The sequence below is a fragment of the Centropristis striata genome, chromosome 23, assembly GCF_030273125.1.
Source record: "Centropristis striata isolate RG_2023a ecotype Rhode Island chromosome 23, C.striata_1.0, whole genome shotgun sequence".
NCBI classification, from domain to species: Eukaryota; Metazoa; Chordata; class Actinopteri; order Perciformes; family Serranidae; genus Centropristis; species Centropristis striata.
In genome coordinates, this window is record NC_081539.1 from 472,447 (window position 1) to 494,258 (window position 21,812).

Below are 21,812 nucleotides of genomic sequence, written 5' to 3' on the forward strand. Positions count from 1 at the left end.
ACCTGGAGTCCTTGTGGAGGATGTTGATGTTTCCAGGCAGTGAGGGAGGATTCTTCAGTTTTTCAAGGATATTGAGTCCTTGAGAAGGATGGAACCATCCTTGAATGGGTTAGAGGAGGAGGAGGAGGAGGAGGAGGTGGAGGAGGTGGAGGAGGTGGAAAGGAAGTGTTCAGGTCACAACTTCCACAATAAAACAAATCAGACAAAATTCTGAGTCTCAGAATCAGTTTATTGCAGTTTAAGTCGGTTTGTAACATACAAAGAATTTGTCTTGTTGATTTGGAACATAACAGTAAAAAAAAACAAGAATATAAAATGGAAACGTGAAAAACGTGTAAAACAACCAGTTGTTGGAGTGGAACAGCTGGACAGTTTGTGCAGGAATGTGCGACCCTGGTTTGAAACCCTGATTCGCCTCACTGGCTGAAATTATTTCACCAGATTGACACCTGAGAGAAGAGTTTCCAGCTCAGAAAGAAACCGAGTGAAACTCTCTTTTGGCACTAAAGTTCCCAGCTGACGAGACTTTAATTAAAGGGGAAAGGTTTTCAGGTTCTGCCTTCTCAAGTCCACATCTGAAGACTGAACGTGTTGCAGCAGCTGCGTCCCTCAGCCCTGGTATATATGTTCTAACATGATGCTAATGTTAGGGGACAATTATTACCAAACATGGCTCCTAAACCTACAAGTACTTGGATTAGTCTTTGAGTATGCATCAACCAAGAAGCTCCTTTCTGTCTGCAGATAGAAAGAGACCAATGCAGCAGATGGACCGACTCTCTGATTATGTTACATTATTTACATCACATTCACTTTCTGATCCTTTGACTTAAGTTTAGTCATTTAGCAGACGCTTTTATCCGAAGCGACTTACAGGAAGAAAAAAGCAAACAATCAAGGCATAGTGCAGTTAGAGCCATTAGTGCATCAATAAGTGCTAGAGACAGTTTACTTTCCCCTTAAGATTTTTGTCACCACAAAAAGAAATAAAGATGCAAAAACAAAATAAACAAACAACATTGCCCTGAGCCAGAGTTCCTGAGAAGCTGTAAAAATCTAAAATGTGCATATCAGGCGTCCAATGGTCACTCAGAAATCTGCTGCAGAGACGTTCTGCCTCCATCTAGTGGCTGAAACAGAGAACAACACTCTGACATCAGTTTGGATCGTCACACTTCAGCTTCTTGTTTCATCTGAGCCTCAGCACTGTGGAAAGGTGTGGATCCAGCTCCCAGAGAGCCTCCATCAGGACTGAGCTGGCTGCTCTTCCTTTTCTTCTCACCGTGTCCATCACGTCTCGTGCTCTGTCTGCTCGGCCTTTCGCTCTGAGTGACTGCATTTCTTCATCATTTATAACGTGAAGCTCCAGGAGTTTATCCAGAAGCTGGTTCAGAACAGGATCAGAGACTCTTTTTACAAACTCTGTCCGAACCAACAACAGCTTCTCTTCTGGTGGGTCAGCGTCCTCTGCTGGGACGCTGTCCTCTGCTGGGACGCTGTCCTCTGCTGGGACGCTGTCCTCTGCTGGGACGCTGTCCTCTGTTGGGACGCTGTCCTCTGTTGGGACGCTGTCCTGTGCTTGGAGATTGCTTCTTGCACCTGGAAGATAACAGATGTTTGTTTAATAAACAATGGTTACGTTAAAACAGACTTAAAATATGTGTCTAAAATTAAAGTTTTTGTCTGCTCTGTAAATCAGCCCTGTCCTCTGTACCTGTCAGACGAACATTACGTTTCCAGACTTCTCTCCTCTCTTGGTCCTGAACAATCAAAGTCATTGTCTCTGGGATTGTATCCAGGAAAACTTCAAATGTTGGATGGTAATTTGGTCCATACTTCAAGCGAAATCTTGCACTCTGAAAACCAGTAGTGAAGCGTCGGTTTCAGGCCTGATAAAATGTTTATCTCAAACTTTCTTGACAGTTTTCCACATGCAGCCAATCTACAGTAGTGTTCAATATAATATCAGTCCAATGTGACTAACCAGATGAATCCAGGTGTTTAGTATATTTTTATTGCTACATGGCTAACAAGCTACCAGTAGGTGCAGTAGACTCTCATTAACCCAACCAGACCAGTAGTGGTGTCAACAATAATCGATTCGGCGATGCATTGCAATGCGGGGCATGCACGATTCAGCATCGATGCGGCAAAGTGCCATAATCGATTATGTGCGCATCAACACATGGCTCATTTGAATATTCTAATGAGCCATGTGTTGATGCAGGTTAGCTAGCGGGACAAGCTGTTTTGATATGTTGTGACTGAAGTATGTGGTAGTATTTGACAGAACTTAACATTTACGTTTTTATAGAAAGTACTATTGATAGGTAATTACCATTGTATTTGTCTATTTAAAGTCGACTCGTTAACGTTACATTTTTGCATCATGAAAACTAGCGATAGCTAGCTAGGTGGGATAGCGCTAACTCTTCCCTAGCTCAGGGACAAGGGCTCGACATTTAGCTGATGTAGATTTCACCTCAGCAGGTTCCTTTTTTATGGCAGGAGGAGGCATTTCTCTTTCCTTACTCTGAGATGAACTCAGGCAGGAGATTCATTTTGCTATCTTTTCAAAACAGGTTCATTTGTCATTTTCCAAAAAGGTCCTTTCTAATATATTTAATATATTGTGCATTAATGTTTCTTGGTGAATGAGAATGTTCAGGTATTAATCTGAAAGGTATTTAATGACATTTATGTCAAAGATACAGGAGAGTGATGATACACACATAGCAGCCAATAAAATCTATTGTTATTAGGCCTATCTGACTGCTTGTATTGCCTCATGACTGACGAAAAATGTCCCTTGTTGTGTGCAGTATAATTGTGACCAGCATTGGTGATATGCAGCTCTTAAGGCTGTCACATTGGGCAATTAGTTGAAAGGGGTGTGTTCAAAAATATAGCAGTGTCTGGCGTTGACTTTACAAACTCAAAACTATTTTTTACAAACTTTTTTTTTTCTAGGATTTATCAATCCTGTGATCACTAAACTAATATTTAGTTGTATGACCAGTTTTTTATAACTGCTTCACATCTGTGTGATGGATCAACCAACTAGTGGCTCCTTTCAGCTGTTATTCCATCCAAGATCCTCTAACAACATTCATCAATTCAGTTACATTTCTTGGTTTTGCTTCAGAAACAGCATTTTTGATGTCACCCCACAAGTTCTCAACTGGATGAAGGTCCACTCCATAACATCAATGTTGTTGGTTTGAACCAGATTCTGCTGGTTTACTGGTGTGTTTGGGCTCATTGTCTTGTTAAAACACCCATTTCAAGGCCATGTCCTCTTCAGCAGAAGGCAACATGACCTCTTCAAGTATTCTGACATATCAGACTGATCCATGATCCCTGGTATGAGATCAACAGGCCCAGCACCATAGTAGAGGAACATATCATGATGCTTCATGTCTTCACTGTGTTCTGTGGCTGAATTCAGAGTTTGGAGTCGTCTCACTAACTGTCTGTGGCCCTCCGACCCAAAAAGAACAATTTTACTCTCATCAGTCCACTAAATGTTCCTCCATTTATCTTCAGGCCAGTTGATGTGTTCTTTGGCAGATTGTAACTCTTCTGCCTTTTTTAACAGAGGGACTTTATGGGATTCTTGTAACTAGATTATCTTCACACAGACATCTTCTACCTGTCTCAGCACTAACAGGTAACTCCAGACTGTCTCTGATCATCTGGAGCTGATCATTGTCTCTGATCACCTGGAGCTGATCATTGGCGGAGCCTTTACCATTCTGCTTGTTCTTCATCCATTCTGATGGTTGTCTTCTGTTTTCTGCCACGTGTCTCTGGTTTTCTCTCCATTTTAAAGCATTGGAGATCATTTTAGCTGAACAGCCTATAATTGTTTGCACCTCTTTATAAGTTTTCTCCTCTCCAATCAACTTTTTAATCAGAGTACGCTGTTCTTCTGAACAATGTCTTAACGACCCATTTTCCTCAACAAATGCTGCTTCATCCTTAAATAGAGGTCACCTCATTCACACCTGTTGTTTCACTAAATTGATGACCTCACTGATTGAATATTTTTGAACACACCCCTTTCAACTAATTGCCCAACTGCACAGCCTTAAGAGCTGCATAGCACCAATGCTGGTCTGGTTGGGTTAATGAGAGTCTACTGCACCTACTGGTACCTTGTTAGCCATGTAGCAATAAAAATATACTAAAACCTGGATTCATCTGGTTAGTCACAGTGGACTGATATTATATTGAACACTACTGTAATTCAGTTGTGAAACATGAAACATGTTGAGGTGACCTGACTCACCTCAGGTTGTATCTCGAGGCCCTCAGGTTCACAGTGGACACTGTAACTTTGACCAAAGCTGAGAAGACAGTCGGAAGAGAGTCTGACATGCTCAGAGCCTCGCTGTTTCTTTTGAACCTTCAGGAAATGTATTTTCTTTAGTTTATGCTCAGATAGTCAACTTACTGTTTTTTTACCAGATGAAATGATGCAATTGTAGAGAAGTATGTACAAATATGTTTCTGGTAACAGGGGGAAACTGGTGGAAAGTAACTAATACAGATTATTAATATGTTTGCCTTTTGGAGCCCATTATTTAAAACAAATGTCTTGAATTACGCTGAGTGAGGGGTGATAAGGGAAATGGCTTCTTCATATTGTAAGTGACTACATTATTGTGTGTTTGTGATAGTGACAGAGACAGGGAGGGAAGGGGAAGGCATGCAGCAAAGGAACCAGAGCTGGACTCCAACCCAAGCTGCCACATGTGACAGAGAGCTTTACCTCATCTACCAGGACGTTGTCAGGCAGCAGTAACACATCCAGTACTCGGTACTCTGAGTTCAGAGGTCGGAGGAACAGCAGGACTTGACCCTCTATTGGCAGTGAGATGTTCAGGAACCTTCTAACTAAATCCCAGACCAGACCAAAGGCAGAGAGGTGAGGAACCTTCACCATCACATGAGTGTCTGAGACCTCCAGCGGCTCCAAGAAGCTCATTCCATCATCAGTGATGTGGACGACAGACAACAGGCCGTCAACACGCAACGCTGAGAGAGAAAACACATGAAGATAGTTTTAACTTGTAGTACACATGAATCTTTGCAGTTTTATTACTTATTTGGGTTGGTTGATGGTTGATATAAATCAATAAATAAACTGTACAATAAATATATTTGGGGAGTTATATGGATGAGAAAAGGTTGTGTTAACCTCTTACCATTAAAGTCCTTTTTATTGAGAATTGGGGGTTGTGGGCACTGGGTGTTTAGGGGGAGATAGCAGGTCAACAATAAATGCCAGTGGTGACATCATCTGAAAGCTGTGAACCTGAAGATTAATTAGAGATACAGCTCAGCACTGTGAGTGAAGTTGTTCTTATCAATCGATTGATTAACTAAACTAAATTAAGGTGTCTAAGGGTTCAGAACATCTGAAGTCCATTTCCATGTTCAACTATGAACCATAAGTTGTTGCAGCATGTTTTGGGTTGATACCATTTGTTAGACACATTTGATGCTGAATTGTGTAATTTTATTCATATGGAGAATCGATAAATACAACAATATGCCAAGACCTTTGGAACAACATAGAAGAATCCATGCTGAGATTTGGGTTCATGAACTTTGGTCATTTTGGAGATTTCTGTATTTTCTTTAAATAGAATACTAGCCGAGGATATTAAATGTTGTCTTCTGCTGTTTACTGTTATTATTATTATTATTATTATTATTATTAGCCAGTGGTGCTGCCCGAATAGAAACATTTCCAATCAGTCACACGCTCCTCTGACTAGGACATCATTATTAGTAAATGTAAAGAGGTGAATAATATCTCTCCATCATCATAATAGCAATATTCTGATATTATATAGATTATTAGGCTTTATATATCACCATGTAATTACTCAAACCTCTCCAGGAGTTTAATAGTCGGCTACTCTGCTGACAGCACCACTGATTTCCTTCTTTTTCACTTTTTAAGCTGCCAAACTAAACCAGTTTGTTGTGTTGCTGCTGTTGGACGTCAGCGTTTCACTTTCTGACTGAGAAATTCCTCTTCTTTTAGAATTAAAACTTACTTTAAAACATTGTTTACCTCCTTCAACCAAAAAGCTGAAAACTTCTAAGTCCGTGCTGCAAATGTAAAATATTCACTGAACTTGTTTGAGTTTATAACTATAAGTACTTTTATTTCATAAACCTCCGTCGCTGAGTATTTCTTTAATATGTCTGTATTGCCCCTGTTGTTAATTGTAACGGTGCACTTTGCTAATAAAGCTGACTTTAGAGGGTGAAAATATCCTCTTTTTGGCCGTATTGCGCCCTTCGGTCCCTTCGGTGTCGTAAATTCTGAAGGCGAGTCTTCTGAATCGGGTATATATTATATATATATTATATATATTAGGATGTGGTATTTAAATGACGCTCGTTTCGAGCCGCCACATTTATCAACAGCCGATCATTCTCACGCTGTGATTGGAGAGATACGATCGTTTGATAAATCACACGTGAACCCTGTCGTAACACAAATATACGCTCAGATCTGCACTCGTTTCTACGCTGGCTTGATAAATGAGGGCCACTGAATCCACAAGAGTCTCAGCTTTCCACTGATACCCAGTTTATGTCATTCAGCCTGTTTAGGGACCTCGTTATGCACAAATACTCAAATACAGTATCCATGAATGTGAAGAGGAGGCTTGTGGGAACACGGAGAGCCTGTTTTCATTCAGATAGCATGACGTCAGAGGTCACATGACCACTTTGAAAATCACCAAAATATCCTAACTTAGCAGCGTTATTTATATCCTGACACCCTTGGGGCCTATAGATTCCTTAGATCTTCTAGTTTCAGATGATACCAGTATCTCCAGTATATTCTGTCTTTACCTTCCTCTGTTTCACAGTGTGGCAGGTGGAGCTGACAGACAGCAGCATCATCTGAACTCTCGATTCTGAACAGCGGCCCTGCAGCCGTCCTGCCAGCTGATTGGACGAGGCTCTCGTCCCATATGACAGTGTTGTACTGAAGCTCCGCCTCCTGAGCCAAAACAAACACCAGTCCAGTCAAAGCACACTGGAACACACCTGGACCGGGACACCTGAACCTGTAGGACACAGAGGGACGATTACAACCAGCTGGTGCCTGCAAAGTGGAATCACTGAAAGGAGTTGAAGTGACAGTTGAAGTGTGTGAGGAGGTGTTTCTGAAGATGTTCGACCATCTGACATGTTGTTCTGATCGAGTATACTGCCGCCTCAAACACTGAAAGGAGGTGAAGTGTAGGTTAGAGTGTAGGAGCTGAAAGGACGTGAAGTGTAGGTTAGAGTGTAGGAGCTGAAAGGAGGTGAAGTGTAGGTTAGAGTGTAGGCACTGAAAGGAGTGGGCTTGGTTGAAGGTAGAAGTCTTCTACATTTTGTGATCTGGTTACCTGTATGAAGTCTTTCCAGACTCAGTCAGCAGTTCAGGTGTGAAACTGAACTTTTCCTGAATTGAAAAAGGAACAAAGTTCATTAGAAACGTTGAGACGGGAGCAGAAACTGGACACCAACTCTCCCAGTTATGTGCAGGAGCTGTTTTTGGTTTATTGTCTTGAACGCATCATTTTATAAACTGTATAAAATAAACTTTTTATGACTTGTGGTTTTTATTGTAGCTCATTAGCGAATAAAACTTCTGCTTTCATCAGAAAGTCTTACTCTGTTGGAAACTGATATAATTTCACACCACCGTTTCCTGTTGTGAATCAGAGCAGTCAGTTCAGGGAGACTGAGTCGTCACCTTTTACAGGGAAGACGTCAAGTTTGACATTGATCTCACTGTGTTGTAACTGGGGACGATTTTAAACATAAAAGCAGAAACTTTAAAACTAAACTCAGTGTGAAGCATCAGGACGATGAGCTAATAAACTTTAGTAAGTCTCTGAATGTGTTAATGACAAGAAAGCTCTTGAATTATTTTCTTTACTTAACATGTTAAACTTCTGTCTCCGCTGGTTCTGATTGTGATCAACCTGAGGCAGAAGTGGATGTTTTTTTGAATATGAGATGAAAGTATGCCTTGTTGGTCTTTACTTCTTTTATTGTTTATAAAATGTATTTTTTTAAGTTGTATAGAGGAGACAGGATCCTCACTGCTTCACTTTCTGCTCCACTTGCACTCTTCACTCTGTGTCATCACTTCACTGTCCCTCGTCAAAATGATAAATTATTGTTATTATTCAGTAAATGATCCTGCAGGACAGCAGCCAGTGGTTTCACAGACGAGAGGAAGAGGAAATTGTAGAAGAAAAGGAATATTAAACCCTTGAGGGGTCGACTTGATGAACCCCAGTCTGATCACTGACACATTCATGAAAATGTTAAAGTCAAAAACTGACGTTTGCATTGAGAGCCTCTCCACACACCAGGTGCTGCTTGGACTTCTCTGGATCATCAGGACACAGCGGATCCTCTTCATCCACACTCTCCTTCCTGCTGTCCTCAGACTCATCCAGGGTTGGGTTGGACGTGGACAGATCTGATGGGTGATTACAGCCGTCAGATGGACAGAAGACACAGCAGATGACAAACACACATTTGGACTTCCTGATGACCAAACATTCATCAACCTGGAACAACAACGTCCCAAGTTCAAGGTGATCAGAGCCCTTTGTAGCATTTCTTTGTCCCAAAGTCAACATGAACAAAAAACATTATGTTTATGTCGGGATCAAATCAAAAGGGGTCGATGCCAAGATAAGACTGAGTCCATACAATATAAATGACACCAAAATGACTCAGACAGATTGAAGACATCATCTTTCCCAACATTGAAACCAGAAGAGAAGAGAAGTAAAGTTCTGCTCTGGTTACTGGGATCAACCAGTGCTATAAAACACACAGCAGCCAGACTCCAGTTATGATCCTGCTTTAATGACAGAATATGTTTCTTTAAGGTGTTACAGTGGCTTTTACTCACGTCCTTCATATCTGTCAGGTGGAGCCCTGAATACTCCGTCATCCACCCTGAAGGGAGAAACACAAATACAGCAGTTATCTGATGAGTTAAATAATTCACCTGAATCACTCTTCTTCTGTACTTTATTTAATGTGTCAGGTGATACTGAGACACCTGGATGAATATGATTGGATGTTACTGGTCAGCTGGTGGCCAACAAGCTGATGGATGAGCTGCTGATCAGTTACTGAAAATGTGACTTCAGCCTGAACAAACTCGATGCTCCAATCTCCTCTCACACCTTCAGCTCAGACTCGGCAAAGCATCACTGCAGCTGGAAATACTCTGACTGGATGATAACTGTTTGTTCCAAAATACCACCTGGAACCAACACATGGGTCAACAGTACGGACTGACTCCAACCCTCTACTGACCTCAGAGTCTCCAGTCTGTAGTTTGGACTCTGCAGAAGATCACACAGCAGCTTCACTCCTGAATACTGCAGCCTGTTGTCTCTCAGGTCCAGCTCTCTCAGATGGGAGGGGTTGGACTTCAGAGCTGAGGCCAGAGAAGCACAGCTGATCTCTGACAACCAGCAGCCCTCCAATCTGAATAAAGAATAAATGATGTGACTTTAGAAGACAAAGTTCCTGCTTGAAATCATTCAGTGTTTAATCATGTGTTCAGAGCTGAAGAAGCTTTAGAATGAACAAGTTTATAAAACTCCAAACAGCTGAAGTCAACAGGATGCAGGTTAAAAACTGTAAGATAGAAAAAGAGCTCTCATTACTATTAATGACAAGGTGCTGCCTGTCTGTCTGTCTGTCTGTCTGTCTTTCTCTCTGCCCGTCTGTCTGTCTGTCTCTCTGCCTGTTTGTCTTTCTCTATGTCTGTCTGTCTGTCTCTTTCTCTGCCTGTCTGTATGGCTGTCTGTCTGTCTGTCTGTCGCTCTCTCTGCCCGTCTGTCTGTCTGTCTCTCTGCCTGTTTGTCTTTCTCTATGTCTGTCTGTCTGTCTCTTTCTCTGCCTGTCTGTATGGCTGTCTGTCTGTCTGTCTGTCGCTCTGTCTGCCTGTCTATCAAAAGCAGAACATGAGAAATTAAATAAATTTGGTTTCAAAAACACTTTTCATAGTTCACACTCCAGTGGTCGGAGAAGAGGAGCAGCAATACAAGCAATTGTGAAAGGGATGAGGGGCCAAACAATGTTAGTGAACATTTATGCTCCATGTGACAGTAATAAGGAATTCTTCAAATCTCTATTTGACACCATTGCATTGGAAGCAGAGGGCATATGTATATGTGGGGAGACCTTAATGTGTTAATGGATTATGACATGGATACATCTAGTTTTAAGAGAAATAAGAAATCAATCACAAAACTGGTCAGGAATACATGGGATGAGATGGGCTTTTTGATGTGTGGAGAGATCTACATCCACTGCAGAGAGATTTTAGTCGTTACTCAACAACACACTCAGTCTACTCCAGAATTAACTATTTTTTATGCAGAAAGAAAACAGAGATATTATTAAAGACTGTTGGATTGGAGTGGCAGATGTGTCTGACTATAGAGCCGTCTATCTGAAGATTCACTTGAAATGTAGACGGAAAGATACAATGTGGAGATTGAATGTGGGGATATTAAATAATAAATCAGTCGTTGAGCAAATAAGGCAGATATACAGACTTATCTGGAGGAAAACAATAATGGGGAAACAGATCCAGCTATATTGTGGGATGCTTTAAAAGCTGTGATATGGGGGAAATTGATTGCAATTACAACTCACAAATCACAAAAGAGAAAGAATAAATCAGTCTAAAATGTTTACAGCAGAATTGAGACATTTAGAACAAAAACATAAGGAAAAGGAAAAGTTGAACCAAAACTCAAACAATGAATGAACGAGGTGAGAAAGGAACTTAATAACCTACTCCAATATGAAACAGAACCAAAAGCAAGATATTTAAAACAGAACTATTATGAATCAGGTCCCAAAGCAATTAAATTGTTCACGAGAAGTTTACAGAAGCAACGGGCAGAAACTACAGTCAACAAAATACACGACCCAAAAACAAACCAGCCCAAATATGAACCAAAAGGAATTGAAAATATTTTTAGAGACTATTATAAAGAACTTTACACTGAGCCATCAGCTTCAGATCAGAATGAGATAAAGACTTCTCGACTCTCTGGACCGACCCTCAGTAGGAACTCAACAAGATGGACAGATTACAGCAAAGATAACTATAGATGAAATCCAGAAAGAAATACGAAAATTAAAATCCAGTTAGGCACCTGGTAGCGATGGATTTCCCTCCGAGTGGTACAAGAACTTTAGTGTAGAACTAACACCACTGCTCCACACTACCTTTAATAGGATTATGACTAATGATAGAACCCCCCCTCATGGACTGAAGCAGTTATTACAGTACTCCCCAAACCCTTTAAGACAAGGAGTACTGCCTAAATTATAGACCGATTTCTGTACTAAATGTCGACTACAAAATGTACACCTCAATTATATCAAATAGACTCCAATCACTGGTACCAGATTTAATAGATGAGGACCAAAGTGGGTTTGTTATGGATAGACAAACGCAAGATGATATTAGAAGAACATTGCATATTATACACAACTACATAAAGACAGCATACAAGCAGCTTTGATCAGCTTAGATGCAGAAAAAGCTTTTGATGGAGTCAACTGGGAATTTTTATATTTAACTTTGGGAAAATTTGGATTCAAGTCAAAGTCAATTGAATGCATCAGGTCTATCTATGACAAACCTACAGCTAGAGTAAAAGTCAATGGATCTCTGTCAGAAAGATTTGTCTTGGAGAGAGGAACCAGACAGGGCTGCTGCCTCAGCCCCACGCTGTCTGCCCGATATATCAGCCGTTAGCCCAGAAGATCAGACAAGACCGCTCAATAAAAGCTATAGAAATTAATAAACAACAACATGCAATACGTTTGTTCCCAGATGACATCATGACTTATTAAAAAAAAACACAACTGCAAATTCATTTAAACAGCTTACACAAATTCTTGAAATATTTGTTTTTTATTCCGGTTATCAAGTAAATACACTTAAAACTCAAATCCTCATGTTTAACTGTTCACCAAACCAAGAACTTAGGGAATGGCAGATAAACTGGGAAGCAAAATGAATCAAACACTTGGGCATGAATATAACTAAAGATCTTTCTAAATTATACAGTAGTAACTATGAACACATTGACAAAAACACAAGGGGAGATATGGACAGATGGTTCACTAACCCACTGGGATTAAATTACAGGATAAATGTGGTAAAAATGAACATCCTACCATGTCTGCTCTATCTGTTCCTATCTTTAACTGTGGATATATCAAAAGACCAATTTCTTAAATGGGATACGTGCATATCAAGATTTGTATGGAGAGGTAAACGGCCCAGAATACGTTACGCCACAGTACAATTATCTAAAAACAGAGGGGGAAGGGCACTCACACATTTAAAAGAAGACTTTCGTGCTGCACAACTGCTCCAACTAATCTCCTGGTGTGATGAGGGATATGTATCTCGATGGAACGATATTCAAATGTCTACATTAAAATACCCAATTCAATAAGAAACAGATACCCCCACTTATATAAAAGATCATAGAGCATAATTTCAACCCAGTGATATCCTTTACTTTAGATATATGGTATTCCACAGTGAAACTATTAAAAACAGGAAATGGGATTATTAAAATGGATTGCATTTGAGGATGAATTTGCACCAAGAAAATATGATGTTAGATTTAAATATTGGGCAGAAGAAGGAATTACAGCCACGTCTACAACTATTAAAAGCTTTTAAGAACTAAAGAATACACATGATCTAATGAATCAGGACTTATTTAGATATTTACAAATGAGGAACTATTATATCAAAAGTGTTAAAACAACTGAGGATAAAATACAGCCCATCATAAAGCTACTTGTCAAAGCTTATAGCCAAGCTCTTCCCAAGGCTGTGGTGGTTCTGTATCGATGTTTAATGGATTCTAGAACAGATTCAACATTATATGTTAAAGCCAAATGGGAAAGGGAGCTGGGTGAAGGGATTCCAGAGGGGATATGGTATGATATGAGGAAAACACACCAAATTACAACACAATCTCTGAAATGGAGGGAATTCAGTTGGAAGAATCTAATTCGGTACTTCATTACACCTAAAGCCAAAAGTAAAGTGATAAATGCTCAGCAGCCATGTTGGACATTATGTAACCACATGGATCCAGACCACACACACATTTTTTTGAAATGCACCAAAATACAACCCTTGTGGGGGAAAGTTCCTCAGTTCTCTGTGATGTTCTGGGATATGTGATTCCTAAACCCTGTCTTGTTCTCTACCTTGGTCATTTCGAGGGCACGGTGCATGGAGGTGACCAGGATTCTTTTGGTAGCTGGGAAGAAGACCATTACTAACAACTGGCTTAAGTCTGACACTCCAAGTTACAGACAGTGGACGTCCATTATAGAGGACATACTAGTGATGGAACAGCTCACAAATGATTGGAAATGAAAGAAGATGTTTTTATAAAAAGTTGTGGGAAATGGTTGACATATAAAGGAAGACATGATTAATCAGATGGCCGTAACACTTACTAACATAATTTCACACAGGCTCTGTTCTTTTTGTTTCTTTCTTTATTGTTGATTTGTCTCTTTTCTTTTCTTTTTTTTCAGTCCATACTATCATGAGAATGTCTTGCACAGTATTGTCAACACTGGAAACTAAATAAAGATTGTTATAAAAATTCCTAAAAATGAATAAATAAAAAAAGAATAAAAAAATATCTTCATATTAATGTTCAGTAAAATCAATAAAATATATGGACCAAAACATGTAAACATCAGTCAAAGATTTGAACTGAGAATAAACCAAAAGAGGACATAATCTACAGCTTGTGAACTGACCTCAGAGTCTCCAGTCTGCAGTTTGGACTCTCCAGTCCAGCACAGAGCCGCTTCACTCCTGAGTCCAGCAGGTAGTTGTTGCTGAGCTCCAGCTCTGTCAGATGGGAGGGGTTGAACTTCAGAGCTGAGGCTATGACTTCACAGTGAGTCTCTGAGAGCCGACAGTCAGAAAGTCTGTCATGACAGAGAAATGACAAAATGTTATTGTGGAAGAGGACACTTTCTATGTTCTTCATGCAGCTGATGATAAACCCTTTGACCTGTTTGGATGAACATTGGCTCTTCAAAGGTTCTGCTACTCTGATCTCAGTGTGTTTGAGATGAAACTAGAAGTCTGATCTCTCTCTCTCAGACCTGCAGACTTTTGTCTTTGTTTCTCTTTAATCTTGTCAGATGAAGGCTTCAATAACGCCAGCAGTCTGTCAGCTGGTCTGATCTCATGTCTGTCTCCACAAAGTTTACATGACACGTCTTCCCTAGAAAACCATGTTCAGAACTCAGTGAACAATGAGAGCTGGAAAGAGGATCTCTTTGTTAGCTTCCAGCTTCTGTCAGCTTCATTTACAGCATCAGACCTGTACAGCAGTAAATATTCATATCTGTCAATATTTTGGGACTAAAATGTATTCAGCAACACATTTGATGATGAATTTGCACCAAGAAAATATGATGTTAGATTTAAATATTGGGCAGAAAAAGGAATTACAGCCACGTCTACAACTATTAAAAGCTTTTAAGAACTAAAGAATACACATGATCTAATGAATCAGGACTTATTTAGATATTTACAAATGAGGAACTATTATATCAAAAGTATTAAAACAACTGAGGATAAAATACAGCCCATCATAAAGCTACTTGTCAAAGCTTATAGCCAAGCTCTTCCCAAGGCTGGGGCGGTTCTGTATCGATGTTTAATGGATTCTGGAACAGATTCAACATTATATGTTAAAGCCAAATGGGAAAGGGAGCTTGGTGAAGGGATTCCAGAGGGGATATGGTATGATTTGTGGAAAACACACCAAATTACAACACAGTCTCTGAAATGGAGGCAATTCAGTTGGAAGAATCTAATTCGGTACTTCATTACACCTAAAACCAAAAGTAAACTGATAAATGCTCAGCAGGAAGACTTCCGGTTATGGCGGCTCAGTGAACGGTCGGTTAAATTCAGTCCTCCAGTATACTTTGGGATTTAATAGCGAATGAGCTCTATTAGTAGCATTTGTGAAATAGAAGCTCACTAAGAAGAACACAATGTCGACACTGAGAGTCTGTGGACAAGGAAACCACGAAAAGAAACCGACCAACAACCCAAAGGATCCTAAAATGCCAGCCGCGGTTAGCAACAAGCCAGAGCTGACACCTGTAATGGCCGCTAACGACACACTACAGACATCTGAACCACCGTCTCGGTTCTCCGCTGAAATGCAGAAGTTCGCGGCAACAATTCAAACTTCCATTACGACCCGACTACACCAAGTTGACGCCGCACTGGAAAAGATGAGTGAAGCCATACACTCGACCAACACGAAAGTTACCGTACTGGAAGCTAAATGCTCCGACCAGAAAAAAGTGATGGAGCTGAAAGACAAACTGGACGATTATGAAAACAGACAGCGCCGTAAAAACCTGAGAATCGTGGGCTTCCCACATGGAGTCGAGGGGACCAACGGCGTGGACTTTTTGGAGGAATGGTTACCAGAAATCCTGGGACTCCCCGGCCCGATAGAGATAGAGAGAGCCCACCGCACGCTACAGAGACGCCCGAGCAAGCAGGGAGCCCCCAGAGCCTTCGTTCTCAAACTCCTTCGCTACAGGGATGTGACCCAGATACTAGATGCCGCCTGTAAGAGGGGAGAGCTACAGTATGGCAACTCAAAGATCATGATATTCCCCGATCTCTCGCCCAGGCTACACCAAAGGAGGATGACATTCACTCCCCTAAAGAAGCAGCTCCGACAGGACGGTGTAAAGTACGGGATGATATACCCGGCTACACTCAGAGTGGACATGCGATCGGGAGGAACCAAATCGTTTGACTCGGCGGAGGCAGCCTCATCGTTCCTGCGCAGGGAATACCCGGAGGTATTCTCATCAAGTTAAACGGGACATTCACGGTATTTATGTACATACGAAAACACACAAAACCCCATCAAGCACACACATGGTAGATTATAAAGGAGATCGCCTGTCAGGTTAAGTTTTGTGAATACTTGTTATGTATATCCGAAAGACTATGCCGCCGGACTGGGCTTTAATCCCGTTGTTAAAAGGACTACTAGGTATATATTTTCTGTGTCCTTAGACGCAATTACAAAGACAATCTTCCACATGTTCCACTAGGCAGGTTTTGAGAATAAGCTACGCCCTCCTAACGTGATTATGCGAACGGGGATTTTTTTTTTTTTTTGGATTATTGTTATTATTGCTGTTATATGGTTTGGGTTGATTGACAGCTTTCAAGTGGTTTGGCTGCACGTTAATACACTTGTCGTTCTTAATTGTTAAGGGTCTATTCAGGATTACATGTTCTTTTACTGGAGGGCTGATGCAGCCTAGAGTTTGTGATGCTTTCATCGCCGTGCAAGTTCAATGTAGGTAAAAAGACCTCAGCAGGGAATGAGGTCAAAGTGATAGGGGTTAGCTACTACTGGTCTATTTAGGATTCAAGGTTTTTTTCTTTTTTTTTTTTTTCTTTATTGTTGTTGTTGTTGTTGTTTTTTCTCTCTCTGGTATCACCTATATTACATCTTACCCGCTCTGCTGTACAAAAATTCAGTTGCCCCAGTCCCCACATTAATGTCAATTAAATGATGACAAATACACTCATGCAATATAGATGTTTAACCCTCAATGTTAAAGGTATCAATCACTGTATAAAAAGGAAGCGTATTATTAACTACTTGAAGCAACACCAGATTGATATAGCTCTACTGCAGGAAACCCACCTGAATGATACAGAACATGCCAAATTAAAACAAGGGGGTTATAACCAGGTGTTCTTCTCATCCTATATCTCGAGAGCTAGAGGAGTGGCCATACTAATTAATAAAAAAATCCCTTTTCGATTGACTTCCACCTATAGAGACAAAGGAGGGCGATGGGTTGTTGTACAAGGCTCCATTTTCTCCCAATCCATCACTCTAGTAAATATATATGCACCCAATTATGATGATCCCCAGTTTTTCCACGACATTTTTTTCAATTTAACAAGCCCCCCCGTTGAAACTTTTATTGGAGGAGATTTCAATCTAGTACTCGATCCTATCCTAGACGGATCATCAACCAAGAAGACAACTCTAACACAAGCAGCAAAAGCATTGAAAACAGAGCTCCGTAACTTTGGCCTCTGTGATATATGGCGTAGGCAGAACCATCTAACCCGGGAATACTCCTTTTACTCCCCAACCCACGACAGTTACTCAAGAATTGATCTCTTCCTGGTTCCTTTGGCTAAAGCCCATACAATTCCTTCATGTGAATATTTAGCAAGAACTATTTCTGATCATTCAGGGCTTTTGATCACAATCCCCTCCACTGAATCTTCTGTCTCTCTTAAAAGATGGCGCTTCAGTTCTCACCTACTGAATGATTCTGAATTTACTGAGTTTGTTAATAAGCACTTAGATCTTTTTTTTTTTTAGAAAAATCAGAACTCTGCCTCACCTGATGTTGTTTGGGAATCAATGAAGGCTTACATAAGAGGTCAAATCATATCATATACATCTGGCAACAAAAAAAACATAGATTAAAAGTGGAATCCCTAGAAAAAGAAATAAAACAACTCGAGAGGGAGCATCTAATCTCACAGAACAAGGAAATTAGACAAAAACTAAGGTCAAAGCAACTAGAATATAACACCACGACCACTCAGAAAATAGAGAATGCAATGAGAAGGATGAAGCAAAGATTTTACAAGCAAGGAGATAGAGCTGGCAAACTTCTTGCCTGGCAAATTCGTAGAGAAGAAGCCCAAATGGAAATACATATCTTGAAATCAGGCTCTAATACAATTACTAACCCAAAAGAAATAAACAGTGTTTTTAAGCAATTATATGAAGTACTCTATACAACCCAAGGTAGTTTTCCTGAAAAAACAAAATTATTTTTAGATAAATACGACCTTGAGAAGCTTAATGAGGGAGCAAGGGAAAGCCTAGAGGGAGTCATTACAGAAAGAGAAATATCAGAAGCCATTTCCAAAATCAAGTCAGGTAAATCCCCTGGCCTGGACGGTTTTCCTGTTGAATTTTTTAAGGCTTTTCTACCCAAATTGCTTAACCCCTTACTGTTAATGTATAATCATGCTATTGAAATTGGAAAACTGCCAGAATCTCTAGAACTGGCACTAATAACAGTTCTACCTAAACCAGGGAAAGACCCGAAATTATGTAGTTCATACAGACCGATCTCACTCCTATCTACAGATTTTAAAATATTCTCTAAAATACTCTCATTACGCTTAGGAAAACACATCCCAGATTTAATTCATTTAGACCAAACTGGATTTATCCAGAATCGCTCCCCAATTGATAATGTCAGAAGGCTTTTTAACATCATATATGCCTCTGAAACAGATAGTTCTCCAACAATAGCCATATCTCTAGACGCGGAGAAAGCTTTTGACCGCGTAGAATGGCCTTATCTTTATGAGGTAATGAATAGAATGAATTTCGGCCCCACTTTTTGTAAATTGGTTAAGATGCTATATAGAAGCCCTATGGCTCAAATTCAAACAAATAATGATGTTTTTCAAAATTATACTCTCACGCTCCACAAGACAAGGTCGTGGCCTCTCACCCTTGTTATTTGCACTAGCAATAGAACCACTAGCGGTGGCAATAAGATCTCACCCATCAATTAAAGGGAAACAGATAGGAGGGGCCACTCATAAAATTTCATTATATGCAGATGATGTCTTAATTTATTGAACGGAGCCTGGGTCATCAATACCCGCATTATTAGAAACACTAACTGAATACAGTGTTATTTCTGGATACAAGATAAATCTTAATAAAAGTGTAGTCATGCCACTTAACGCAGCTGGGACTAAAATATCAAGACACAGTATACCCTTCAATGGAGTCAAGAAAAATTAACATAGCTAGGCCTTCAGATTCCCAATGCACATTCAAGGACCTTCTCTTTGAAGTATTTACCTTTACTTAAAAAAACTGGAGCAGAACTCAACAGGTGTCTTTGATAGGTCGTATTAATTGTGTTAAAATTAATATCCTGCCAAAGTTTCTCTTTCTGTTTCAAATGCTACCCATTGTTATACCTAAACACTTTTTTAGACAGCTGAACTCAACGATATCTAGGTTTATATGGAAGACTAAGACCCCCAGAATCAAGTTAAGAGTCCTCCAGGGTACACCTCAGGAAGGGGGATTGAAACTCCCTAACTTTGAAACTTATTATTGGGCAGCACAATGCCGAACAGTCTGGTTATGGAAAACCAACCTACAGCAACCCCCCTCCTGGCTACAGATGGAACAACACGATATAAATTCTATGTGTCTTTTCTCAATCCCATATGTTCCCTCACTCAAACAGCTTCATACGCTGACAACAAACCCATTCATAAAACAAACTTATAAAACATGGTCTGAATTGCGTAAAAAGACCCAAAGTGATCAACCCCTATATAACCTTACCCCCTTTCATACAAACCCCCTTCTACCTAAAGTTCTAAGAGATGGTATCACCCATGTATGGTTTACAAAGGGCATCAAGACGTTCGGGGATTTGTACAAAGATGGGGCCTTGGAGTCATTTGAAGACCTTGCAGATAAATACAGCCTTGACCAGAGACACTTTTTCAAATTTCTACAACTTAGGCATTATATTCAATCGGAACAGGGTGGCAGACTTTTACCTATCACAACACAACCTGGGAGGTCGATCTATGTCACAATTTTGAAGATGATGACTGGATCGAGTTATGTGAAAAGGCCCAACGCTTCTCCTACAACAGTAAACACATAATAACTCAATACAACTTGATTCACAGAATTTATTATACCCCGGAGAGGTTGCATAATATAAGTCAGACAATCTCTCAATACTGTCCAAGGTGTAAATCGGAGGTTGGCTCTCTTATCCACATGTTCTGGTCTTGTTCACAACTGTCCAACTACTGGGAAACAATACTTAAAACCATATCCAAAGTAACAAAAATGAATATACCATCCGAACCAAGGTTAGCCCTGCTAGGGGACACTTCAATGCTATCTGTGGAGGGCAGTAAAGTCAGGTTAATGAGAATAGCTTTGACCATAGCCAATAAATGCATAGCTTTCAAATGGAAAAGCAAGGACGCGCCCCTACCCTCTCTTTGGCTTATTGAATTAACCTCCTGCATCCCCAGTGAGAAAATAATGTATAATCTAAAACAAAGACCGGACAAATTTGACGGATTATGGGGTAATCTGATTGAGCATTTGAATACAGCAGACATAGATAATTAAAGAGTGAAACCAAAATAAGACATAGTTGCTGATGAGCAAAAGGTAACTATTATTATTATTATTATTATTTATATATATAGAGAGAGAGATTTTTTTCATTCGTGACTTTACCTTTGGATTTTTATATACCTTGAGTTAATTTCCATTTTTATATTGGTTTATTTATTTATCTTATTGTATTTTATTTTATTTATCCATTTGCTTTTGAAGTTTTGATTGTCTTGCTGTTTTTTTTTTGTTTTTTTTGTTTTTTTTTTAACTATGTGTGTATATGTATGTAGATGTATGTATGTATATATGAACATATATGTATATGCATATCTTTATAACTATGTGTACCAGTAAAGGGAAATGGGGGGAGGGAATGGGAGGGGGGGGGCAGGGTAAAACAAAATAGGATGTTCAATATATGACTTGCCATGTTATAAATCCAATAAACACAATGTTCAAAAAAAAAAAAAAATGCTCAGCAGCCATGTTGGACATTATGTAACCATATGGATCCAGACCACACAAACATGTTCTGGGATATGTGATTCCTAAACCCTGTCTTGTTCTCTACCTTGGTCATTTCGAGGGCACGGTGCATGGAGGTGACCAGGATTCTTTTGGTAGCTGGGAAGAAGACCATTACTAACAACTGGCTTAAGTCTGACACTCCAAGTTACAGACAGTGGACGTCCATTATAGAGGACATACTAGTGATGGAACAGCTCACATATGATTGGAAATGAAAGAAGATGTTTTTATAAAAAAGTTGTGGGAAATGGTTGACATATAAAGGAAGACATGATTGATCAGATGGCCGTAACACTTACTAACATCATTTCACACAGGCGCTGTTCTTTTTGTTTCTTTCTTTATTGTTGATTTGTCTCTTTTCTTTTCTTTTTTTTTCAGTCCATACTATCATGAGAATGTCTTGCACAGTATTGTCGACATTGAAAACTAAATAAAGACTGTTATAAAAATCTGAATAAATAAAAAAAATATTAAATAAATGTCTTCACATTTAATCTCAGCAAAATCAATAAAATATATGGACCAAAACATGTAAACATCAGTCAAAGGTTTGAACTGAGAATAAACCAAAATAGGACATAATCTACAGCTTGTGAACTGACCTCAGAGTCTCCAGTCTGCAGTTTGGACTCTCCAGTCCAGCACAGAGCCGCTTCACTCCTGAATCCTGCAGGTAGTTGTTGCTCAGGTTCAGCTCTGTCAGATGGGAGGGGTTGGACTTCAGAGCTGAGGCTATGACTTCACAGTCAGTCTCTGAGAGCCGACAGTAAGAAAGTCTGTCATGACAGAGAAATGACAAAATGTTATTGTGGAAGAGGACACTTTCTATGTTCTTCATGCAGCTGATGATAAAACCCTTTGACCTGTTTGGATGAACATTGGCTCTTCAAAGGTTCTGCTACTCTGATCTCAGTGTGTTTGAGATGAAACTAG

General features: G+C 39.9%; 1 protein-coding gene across 1 annotated transcript in view; it reads right to left on the reverse strand.

Annotated features, from left to right (window-relative positions):
* Positions 1–231: 231 nt before the first annotated feature.
* Positions 232–21,812, reverse strand: part of LOC131962007 (NLR family CARD domain-containing protein 3-like) — a 50,723-nt gene continuing 29,142 nt past the window's right edge. The window contains exons 8-18 of the mRNA XM_059326951.1: positions 21,482–21,655; positions 13,885–14,058; positions 9,367–9,540; positions 8,954–9,000; positions 8,373–8,512; positions 7,425–7,480; positions 6,883–7,100; positions 4,775–5,040; positions 4,292–4,408; positions 1,715–1,856; positions 232–1,599 (exon numbers count right to left, since the gene is read on the reverse strand). Coding sequence (XP_059182934.1) covers positions 1,190–1,599; positions 1,715–1,856; positions 4,292–4,408; positions 4,775–5,040; positions 6,883–7,100; positions 7,425–7,480; positions 8,373–8,512; positions 8,954–9,000; positions 9,367–9,540; positions 13,885–14,058; positions 21,482–21,655 — 1,918 coding nt within the window. The 3' untranslated portion in view covers positions 232–1,189. The remainder of the gene's footprint in view (positions 1,600–1,714; positions 1,857–4,291; positions 4,409–4,774; positions 5,041–6,882; positions 7,101–7,424; positions 7,481–8,372; positions 8,513–8,953; positions 9,001–9,366; positions 9,541–13,884; positions 14,059–21,481; positions 21,656–21,812) is intronic.